At 40.0% G+C, this 11,141-nt stretch overlaps 1 protein-coding gene across 1 annotated transcript; it reads left to right on the top strand.

Moving 5' to 3' along the window:
- Positions 1 to 9,304: 9,304 nt before the first annotated feature.
- Positions 9,305 to 10,227, top strand: LOC102112134 (tetraspanin-3-like). The gene has a single exon (XM_005529982.2). It carries the CDS (start codon positions 9,319 to 9,321, stop codon positions 10,138 to 10,140), a length of 822 nt encoding a protein of 273 aa, XP_005530039.1. The 5' UTR covers positions 9,305 to 9,318; the 3' UTR covers positions 10,141 to 10,227.
- The last annotated feature ends 914 nt before the right edge of the window (positions 10,228 to 11,141 follow it).

The following is an 11,141-nucleotide window of genomic DNA, read 5'->3' as shown; positions in this document are numbered from 1 at the left end:
GTATTTATGTAGTAGTTTTATATATTTATATATAAAACTTATTTATTATATTATTTATTTTATATATTTAAAGAAACACTGTGATTTTCAGCAGTTGTTGTTACCATGCTGTTCAGAGCGATGGACTCTGTCATCATTCCATGTGCTATTTCAGCATTTTTAAGACTTGTCCAGTGCATTTGTCAAAGTGGCACTTTTTAAAGACAGGTTGAGCATCACTACATTTTCTGTTAAAATGAATGGAGCTGCCACTTGGCAAAACCTATGCAAACCGCCAGGGCAGAGAAAGCCTTGAATATTTGAATAAGAGCAGCTTGTTCCTATTAGGAATGCAATGAACACAGAGGAATTTGGTTCCACTTTCCCCTGCAGTATGTTCTATTTTCCTCTGAGCATTTTTCACAGGAGGAAAGTATTTTGCACAGCCTCAGTACACAGGGAAAGGGAAGACACTGAGAGACAATCTGTGCCAAAGCTAACCTGGGAAGGTCCATAGTCTCAGCTGTTGCCCCTTCCCTCCTTTGCAAAATGTCTTCGCAGAAGCTTCTATTGGCTCCACTCCCTTTGAGTTCCCATGTTTTCTGGGAACTGGAGCTCTTATTAGGTGCCTGCAATAAATTTCTTATGCATTCCACTTGCTGACAGGTCTATAAATACCACTTTGTTTCTAAAGTGAACATATTGAAATATGTCAGCATGGCATGTAGAGAAAACTGTGCTGTTCTGATCACCTCCACTATTGGTGTAGCCCTCTGGGCACAGGTCGAACCTTTGTATTGCTCTTGAGGTTCTGCCTCCCTCCATGACTCTGGGGACTGCTGTTAAATGGAGTTTCTGCCCATTTGCATTTGTGTGTGGGGAGGCCCACATGGCTGCCTGTGAAGTGAAATTGCGGTGTTCACCTCCCTTTGAATGCCCTGGCTCACACATTGAGAATTTTAGATCAAAGCAGATACTTCTGAAAGATTCTCTGCCTAAAATATCACACCACTATGAAAATTCTCCACAACAGGGATTCATAATAAACATTTTTGCCTAACTATCTATTTTGTCTGTCTGTTGTGTCTGATCATTTGTTAAAAATGGTTATTCAACTCCTTAAAGTAATGGATTTCTACCTCTGATGCTTCTTATACCTCTACCACTCTGATATTTCTCCAATGCTCCACCTGCAAATGAATATTGAGGGAGGAGAAATGTGTTAAAGGAGTTGCAAGGTTACCCTGCTAGCAGCATGAAACACGAGTTTGCCTGAATGTCATGGGCACTGCAACACATTGTGCTCGATGAGTGGGTGGTGGTGGGAATGAAAGCTTAGTTAATGCCTGATTGCTTTATTTTGGATGAAAGGTCAGGGAAGCCCAGAGTAATCTGACAGTAGATTATCTGCAGAAGACCACGTTTACCACCAAGATTGTGGAGCAGTTTTCTATTCTAATCCTGAGTGATTGTTCCCACAATGCCAATCAGAAAAAAGGACATTATCTAGTTTTGTTATAGAGACCACCCAAACAAATTTTGGAAGGGGATTAAAAAAGAAAATCCAGTTAATGCTTTTTCTTTTTTGAGTCTTTTTGGTAGCTTTTATCCTAATTCAGCAACTATGCTCTTCATCACTGTCTGTTTCATTGGTAGCAATGTTGAATGGAATTTGTCTAAACCTACTCACAATTTTTCCTACAAATCCTTTTCTCCCTTTTCACCCCTCAGCTTCACACTGAGCCTCTGATTTTTATCTGACTGCTGGCTGGCAATGGGAATACTTGTGTGTCTTGGTTTATATTGGCATGGATATTCATGCTGGAGCAAGTACTCACTCAGAACCATTATCTCTACTGGGGAAAATTGCCTCAGACTATGCTGTAGGCAAGAAAGCAGTCTCTCCTGGGCTTTTTCATGCAGAACATATCCCAGAGCCCAATTATGCTGGAAGGTGCTGAAGAAGGTGCTTGGGTAACAATAACCACACCCATCAAGATGCTGTGAGAAAGGGTAAGATGTTTCTAGAGTGCTGGAATATTTTTGGTAGACCTAGCTGGATTTCAGCATTATGGGAACCTCTGAAAAGGCCCCTGGTTCCAAGCAGTTAGGCCCAGAAATTGTTTTGATGAGTACCTAAATCCTGAAGTAAAATAAAATTACTCCTACCAAGACAACACCAAGTTGCTCTATTTGTCATTGGTCTGTAAGTTAGCAGAGACATCATTCCTGGTACTGGAATGTATTCACATTTTTTCCCTTAAGTGTGTTTTTACATTCCATGTTCAAATATATTTTCATTTGTTTGCTTTTTAAAAAAAATTATTTAGATGCTTGTATGATTTTAGACATAATAGATCCTTTGCATGTCAATGACAGCATCTCCATTTAAACGCAGAATACCTCTTGAAGACAATTGTTTGGTGGTGAGATAGGAGATAGAAATAGAGCATAGAAATAAATTGCATATATCTTTGGTTTTGATTTTTTCCCCTCTAAAACCTGCATTTCATCTAAATGGAGATGCATAAAAATCCCATTAAAATTGGTTCCACTTCTACAAAATGTGCCGTAAGACTAATTCTGACAAAGTTGACATTTTATATGTTCATATCATGACTTTAAAAAGGTAATAAAAATAAATTCTCTTGTATAGTCACTATAAAACCTGATATGAGATGAACATTATGTTTGATGCAGATATACTTACTATTCCAATAAAAAGAGACAAGGACCCTATTAACTACTCCTTTTGCTTTCACTTGGCTAAATATTCAGCTGTCTTGTAGGCTGAAAACATTCTTTGCTAATATCTTTCTTGGTGAAAAGGTGATCTTTTAACAATTATTCTGATTAAACCAAAATAAATATTTTAATTTATTTTTTTCCTCCGGTCAATGACTGAAGAAGGATTCAGTAATTTACCAGAAGAACCTACACCCTGCAAAATATTAACAATGAGTTCATGAAACACAAGCTGCACAAAGTCCATTCTTTTGAGTGTGCTCCCATTACAGGTCTAAAGAGTATATGCAAGCTGCTCACACCAGTCTAGTCCAGTGCTCTCATCTTAAAGAAGTTGCTATATGTGTCTTTGAATACAGAACAAGTATTTCAGAAGTAGTCCTGGGCTCATAACATCATTGCTGCTACAATGGGTTATTTTTAGTCCTAAGTTGCTACTCAAGTGAAAATGTAATCAAGAATTCTTTGCATGTGATCATGCTGAATCTCTCCTCTACAACCTAGTTTGAGTAGTTACAGGAACCAACAACACTCAAACAAGTACATCACTGGTACAGTGCTCTCAAGAGCAAGCTGATACTGAGCCTAGATTTCCCTTGTGAGATAAACATTGGGATCCAAGTTTCCATATTGTAATAAACCCTGATGACTTAAGACTGAAATTTTCAGAGCTCAGAGAGCATAATAGGCCTACATTCTCTGGTAAATAAAGTATCTAAAGGCAACATTTGTAAAAGTACTGCTGTAATTTAGGATGCTGAGACTGACTGGTCTTAAGATTTATCAGAATGTTAATTTGAAAGACCTGTATCAGGTATATAGATTATAGCATATTGACCATATGAAAAAAGGATTTCCAAATTTTTATTCACAGCTTGCTGCTTCATGACTGTGCAGTTAGATTAATTCACTTGTTGGACAAAAGGTCACAAGCAGAATGCTACACCTTGCTATGATCTGCCTGAGCTTTCACAGGCAATACAATGGAGAAAGCTGGCCCAGAAGGGCTGCAGTCCAATGTTGTATGAAAGTCTTCTCTTGAGGTAAAAGCATTCTACAAGGATTGCGTTTTCTGAGGATACACAACAAAGAGCATACTTTATTCATGAGAAGTTCTGACAAGTGTAAGCTTCTTGTCAGGTCTTCAATAACTTCCAGATAATGTATGCATGCACTCCTCACTTCCTCCCTAAAGAGAAATCTGTTAACTATTTTTATGAGTTAACGATTAAAGGGCCTATATTTCATGTTAAAGTCTTTTTATAACTTCAGAAAATGCCCAGAAACCTTCCATATCTTTTTAAACACAAATGAGAGCAATGCATTCACATGAGTAATATTGTAGCTAGTGATGGTTGAAAGGAATGAAAACCAAGTCACAAAATACTTTAAATGTCAAGGTGACTTGAATTTCATGGTGTTCAGCTCTTTCTTAATTTTCTGAAGGTTTTAAAAAGCACGTTTTCTTCAAGCCTGTTTTTATTACCAACTGCAATAATGACAATCAAAAGAACAGCATTTCCCTTTTAGTTTTAATTTCTTTTTTTCTTTTGCCATTCTGGGTCTTTTTAAATGTTCTCCAATTTCTGAAGTGACAGAAATACAGAAAGTGATTTTTTTCCCCTCCTCTTTCATAGTTTGATAGTCTGTGCTCATCCAGTCACAAGATATTTCATAGCAATTCCAGACTGGCAAACAAAAATAGGAAGGGAAAAATAAAATTTAACAAGAAAAAAAAAAAGCTTTTAGCCTGCATTTTTTAATGTTCAATTCATAAAAGGAAAGAAAGAGGGAAATACATGAAAAAACCAAACCCTTGACATTTGATTTTGAATATTTTCAACACCAATGAATATGTGGGTAAAAGCAAAACCAAATAGGAGCCTGAAAACATTTGATGTGCTTCTTCAATCACAAAAAAAGGCCACCTTTGGTGTGGCAAATGCAGCCAGGGTATACAACTGACAGACCTGAATTCAAAGATGCCCATAATGGTAAATCAGTTCTTGTGTGGAGTATATTTTCTGCATGAATAGGAGCTGGTAGTCATACCTCTGCTTGCTTCAAGTTTTCCATGGGAGGTATTAGGCTCATGTAAGGCAACATCATCTCACTTTGGTTACTATGGAAACCGGTTGTGCATGGCTGCAACTGTAGGCACTGGATCCAACCAGTTTTTTTTAAATCTTTTTTCCATTTGGGCTACCTAAATGATCTTGTAATATGACATGTTGCATAAAACAATGTTCTTTATTCTCAAAGAGGCAATATGCTTTGCAGATTTCAGTGTTTTAGAAATAGCTTTCCAGCTGGTACCCAGTCCTTCTGTTGTGTGGAGTTATAGCTTGAATGACCTGATAGAGAAGAATCAAAGGTTGGTTTTGGTCTCCTTCTCCCCTCCCCTCAAATATTACTATTTAATTGTTGCCACTTTACACGCAGTCAGGACTTTTCTTGGAAAGTGGAAAAAGTGTGTGTGAATTCTCTTTGGCTTGGGAAAGATGTATACTACCAACACCAGCAGACAGGACAGGGACCAGTGAAAGGAGGAGTGATACCAGTTATAGCTGTTTACACTTTCTCTGGATTTGCCAGCCCAACTGAGTCACACACCAGCTTCCACCCAGTGGATCTGTCAAGAAGGTGTGTAGTGGTTGGGAAGCTTAATGTAAAAGTGGAGTAGAGGAAACTTATAAAACCTCATGTTTTAGGATGGTTTTAAAAGCATACTTTATGCTATAAGTGTGCCTTAATCTAACAAGGCCTTTAAAAAATGTTCAAAACTCTCAAAACAAACCTCATTCTGAGTGCTTTAATTTCACAATCTACATCTTCATCTGTACAAGCGTTTCAGGGGAAATAACAGCTATTTTACTGAGGCAACTTTGGGGTTTTTCTGTATCACTGGGACACTGTCTTAGTTTAGGGCAAATTTGGGAGAAAAATTCTAAATGGGGGTTTCTCCAGGGAAAAAATTTAAATAACCCCTCCCCCCAACTGGTCCAGGAAAAAGAAATTTCCTTGGAGAGAAGTGGAAAAAGCTGTTTATTTAACAGAAATTGAATAATATTAAACAATAAAACCTCTCCCTGTTTGATGGGATGGCAAATCTAGGAAGAAAAGTCCTTTTCATGTGGTGTAGCTCGGCCTCCTCAGGTTCTTATCAGTCCCTTCGGTGCCAGAAAGTGCCGAGGCCCAGGCCCCGGTGGGCCACAGGCCTGAGCTCCTGGGGTTTGTCTGGGTGTTTTTCAGTCCAGAGCAGGCTTGCACAGATCCAAGAAAAAAGGAAAAAAAAAGTCCAGGGAACTCCTCTGCCTCAGCTAGCTAAAGCTAACTAAAAGCCAGAGAGAAGCTCTCTCCTGCTGTCTGTCTGTGCTGCAGACACCACAGTCCAGGAGCGGGATGTGTGGGAGTGATGTTTTTCCTCAACACAAACTGCGGCTTCTTCTTCCCCCCTTTGCTCTCAGAGCCAGTCTTAAAGGTGCAGAACTTAATATATAACATAAACCAGGTGATTTGGGATACCAGTATCATAGTCACCCCAGGACAGACACATAGAGCAGTTCCTGAGGGTATGGTCTTGAGATCTTGTCTCTTTTTATAGGAGGCCTGCATGAAGCTTAGAAGATTGTCTAGTCTGGTAGACTAGTAGTGGAAGGTTTCTTGCCTGTGGCAGTGGGGCTAGAACTAGATAATCTATAATGCTCCTTCCATCCTGAACCATTATCTGACTCTTGATTCTACAAATATAAGATGGGCTTGTGTAACCTGATATACCATCTACCCTGTCTCATGTACCCTGATGCTGTGGTCACCTCTTGACTTTGTCTTGTTCACACAAGTTTTAACAGACTAGCTGGCCATCTGGATTTGAATTGTTGCCCCTTACAGCTTTGCCCCCTGATCAATCTGTATGACAGCCTCTGTGTATGACAGCCTGTCTGTGTCATCCAAAATGAGTTTAGTCATCTGCCTACACTGCACAAACATAGCGTTGACTTGATGGCTCTCTGGTCCCATTCCTGGAGCCCAATAGAACGAACCTCTTTGACCTTCTGGGCACATCAGAGCTGTTCAGTGTCAGGTACAGCTTTCTAGAGCAGTGAACACAAAAAAAAAAAGTATACTGCTGACATTTTATTACCTTGAAGGATTGTACTTTCAGCAACATTCCAGGAAATGTGGTGTATTATCTGCTACACCCACATTTCAATTTCAATACTCATCAGTTCATAAGCAGAAACAACTTCAGAGAAAACAGGGACAGCATTTATCATGTTGTGCTGTTTACCACTGGAAAGAAAACAGAGGAGCATTCCTATTCTGTCATACCTATATTCTCTTTGTCACATTACAGTCTCCTGATGGATAGCTCTGCTCGTTGCTTTTTCAAGCTTTTGTCCATGTGCACAGGTAAAATGACTTATCACAAAGGCAGTGCTATTGAGGGTACCGGTTAGTCTTTTGGTTACTTCAGGCACCAATTCTGTTTCTCTTGTCCTTCATATATTTTGAGCAGAAGCTTTCTTCTCCTGAGCACCTATACAATGCATAGCAAAAAAGAAGGTGAGGGTTTTTTTAGATAACTCTGCCCATATTAATCCCCATCACTGCAATTTCCTCTTCTATGGTGCTGAGTGTGGTATATTTCCCCCAAGGACACTGAGACCTCTTACCTGGCTCCCAGTCAATGTTTAGTGTTGGCGCTTCTGATTCCCAGGTTGAACTGGTTGTCAGGTGTGAGTTCTGGCCTGTTTATTCTGCCATTAAAAGAGATGTAGAATAAGCTAAAAGTAAATAATGTTGTAACTCTTTTCTTAATATCTCATTTAGCTTTATGGGAATGGGAAAGGGCAGAAAGGAAAAGAGGTAGGCTCACATGCATTTTTTCACAAAGGTTGAAAGCTAAAGAAAAAGTTACTAGTACTCATCACAGTATTTTCTGCTGTGTTTCTGATGTATTTCCCCACGCTGTTCTGATATTTTTTTTCTGCATTGTGGAAACAAATCAGTGTAGCTTCCATGTGTGTACAGATGTGAGGGGGAATTCTGTTGCCCCCCCTTCTCCGTCCCTCTGATGGAGAAGATAGAAATCAGAGAAAAAAGCATTCAAGAGAATAAGTGAACAGCAGCAAAACCAACACAGAAGAAGGGCTGGGGGTAGCAGCAGGTGGAACAGGAGGAAGGGCAGTACCAGACATCAGATAAGGAAAACATAGATCCAGGAGCAGCTTTGAAAGATGGATTTTGTTAAGATTTAACAAGTTAATTGCTGCATGCTAATTACTGTTAATGAAAAGATTAAAAATAATAAAAGCAATTTATCTCATTCCAAAATAATTAGCCTTAATAACTTATTTGTGCAGCATATAGAAAGAGATTTTGATGGGAATCTGCCCAACATCTGTGTGTGCATAGTGTATATATCAGCAATAGGTTCTTGTAAAATGTCTGACAGATGTGGGAGCATCAGCTTTGCTGAGACTTTTAACAGGGTTCCAGGGATCTGAGCACCAAATTATTCTGATTTTCTGTCAGTTTTGCAGGTGCTCATGTTTCTGAAAATGAAGATAATCTCTCTGTATTCTCCCTTATGTATGTATGTTGCATTAGTCTTACTCTGTGTCTTGGGAAACTGAAGAGACCTTGAGGAACTACATCAGGATGATTACAGAATCACTGCTGGGCTTAGGGTCTGCCTTCCTGACACCTGTGGCAAGATTTATGGGGGTTTTCAGTCCTGCGTGGCTCATGTGTACCACAAGTTTGAGCAATAATATTCTTCTGATAATGCTGGTAGGTGGCATTGATTCCCTTTGTTATTGTTGTTAAGTGATTTAGCTGGTGTGTATTCAGTTTCTTTACACACAAGGAAAAGTTACTTACTGCTGCTTGTATTCAGTCATTACAGCAGTCAGTCAAATCACTGGCAATGCAACCTGAGGGGTACAAGTGTGAAATGGCAGGGATTTTTCATCCAGGTGTCTTGAGCAATTGAAGCTATCGAGAAATCTTGCTGAGTAAAAAAGGGCAGAATATTATTAACACCATTAAGGGCCTTACAACATTGAATGAATGATAAAGGTGTTGAGGAGGATAATGAATCTAGATGAGTATCACCTGTGGAGATTTCTTACTGAGTAGCTCTGCTTAATCCATTCATTTGTTGATGGCTCTGACTTGCACATTTGTTGCCATCCTGGCTTCTGCTGGAGAAATGGACAGTCCAAGTAATCTGAAGAAACATTGCTGGCGATCCTTTTGGCTATTCATTCCCCTGCACTTAGGTCTTCCACACATGAAAGGGGTGCAGCCTTCTTCCAGCTGTCCTCCTTCAAGTGCAAGTGTCTCCGATCCCCTACAGCAAGCTGGGCACACACCCTCCCACTTTCTGCAGGGTGTGCTGAGCAAGCTGCAGCAGCAGCCTGTGGTTAAGCTGATGCAGGGCATAGTCTTTGTCCTAAAGAGCCTCATCAGAGTTGCTCTCTTGCAAATTGTTTTTAGGTGGAGATGTCATCTGCCTCACCTGTATAAGTGGGGCAGAAGCCTCTTAAATGTTGATGATGAGGGTTAGGGTTGGCTGTAGTGAGTAGAATGAGGAGGGTCAGGGCTGTGGTGGTTCTGCCATCTTTGTGGTGCTATGAGGGTGCCTGCCACAGGTCCTTTGCTCAGTCTCTGCTGAGGTTCCTAGGCTTCGTCTTCTGTGGTACTGCTGTAGCTCAGGCGTTTGGTGGCATTTTGGTCATCCTGATGTTCAAGAACTATGGATATTTATTTCAGGAGTCTTACTTGTCTCTCCCTGGTTGGTTGGCTCTTGCAACTGCACTTATATTGCTACCTACTGGAGTTTTGGCTATCTCTGCTTCTGTTAAGTGTTCCCGCAATCAGCAAGGGACTCTAATGTACTTGCTGCTTCTCCTTCTTTGCCTAGAAGTGTCTTCAGCAGCTCTGGCATGTTCCTACTGTGTTAAGACATCTTCTCAGCTGGAAGGTGCTATGGGTTACCTTGTCCACCAGCACAACTGGACATGCTCCCAGGATCCTGGAAATGAAGCTGTGGATATGATACAGAGGAAGCTGCAGTGTTGTGGGGTCCACAACTACACAGACTGGCTAAAGACATCATCTTCTTCTTGGTATTATCCACATTGTGTTCCTGAAAGCTGCTGTAAGGAAATGCATTCTCACTGCAGGGGAGACTTAGACCATGTGGAACAGCTTTCTGAGGAAGGCTGTCTAAAGAAGCTGGAAGATCAGTTGTGTTTTGCTATGCTGTACATTTTTTGGTGTTGTACTATGCTAAGTATCTTGGAGCTCTTGGCTGGTGTCAGCAATGGCATTCTCATGAGACATCAGCCATTCTATGAACTCAATATTCTGGACTCATACACCTTCTTACAGAACTATAGGTACTAGCTGCTTTGCTGGACCTGCTGCATGTTTCCTCAGCTTTTTACTACTTTGTTGTTGCATTGGAACACAATTAAAAAACCTGTATGATCACTGCTGGAATTTTTTTTCTTCTTTAATGTCATGATATTAGTCCAGTTTTTCCACAGTTGTTTTTTTCCCTTTTTTATTTTATTTTATTTTTTTTTTTTTTGTAAACATTCTGTATCTGAAAATCTTCTGGGGACATGTCTTCAGCATGTGCAGACAAAAAACTGCTGTATGTGAGTGCAGGGGAAGCAGTGATAAAAGGCATATCTGGCTAGGGCAACTTCTGAGATCATGATCGGAACTTTTGGACTGAATCTTAACTGTAGTAGAATCTTGGAGAGCAATTAATGTGCACATATTTCCACTTCCAAACTTGTGTTGAAAGCTTTATTTTTTTTCTATAAGAAGCTCTTTGGGTAAAGTTTAGTATTTATTTTTCTTGCTCAAATGCTGCTTTAAGGTGCAACTTACTCTTAAGAGAAAATCTGTATCAGTTTTTGAAGTGGCGTGAGGTTACAATCTAAATAGGTTTGACAGCAACAGAGTAACTAATGCTATGATGTGCAGCAGGAGGTGAAGCAGTCTGGGGAGTTGTACAGGAGCAATTCCCAACTATTAGATCAAGAAAGTCTGTCTGTATTCATTCATTTATTTAATGACAGAGCAAGGAATGAGCCAATTATTTTTTCCAGGAAAGTAATGCGGGGTCACATGTGTGCTTGAGTTATACTAGCAATGTACTGCTTTTCCTTGAGGTATGCCTGCCCTTCTTACTAAATCCCCTTGTTACCCATTTTCTGTCAGTCTCCCTCTAGCCTGCTATGATGGTTTGGCATTTAGGAAAAAAAAAAAGTAGAAAACACGGAAGTTAGGGCTCTGAGGGTGGGTGCTGGGAGTTTCTTCTCTGCTTGGCGAATAACTGGCCATTTCTGAGAACTGACAGTGTTGTTCGCCATAGAGAAGTGAGATCAACTCTG

Source organism: Pseudopodoces humilis, chromosome 4 (genome assembly GCF_049639895.1).
Source record: "Pseudopodoces humilis isolate 2021_Gansu_Grassland_sample_001 chromosome 4, ASM4963989v1, whole genome shotgun sequence".
Lineage (NCBI taxonomy): Eukaryota > Metazoa > Chordata > Aves > Passeriformes > Paridae > Pseudopodoces > Pseudopodoces humilis.
The sequence above is the reverse complement of the archived record's forward strand: the minus strand, read 5'-3'. Positions and strand labels throughout refer to the sequence as shown.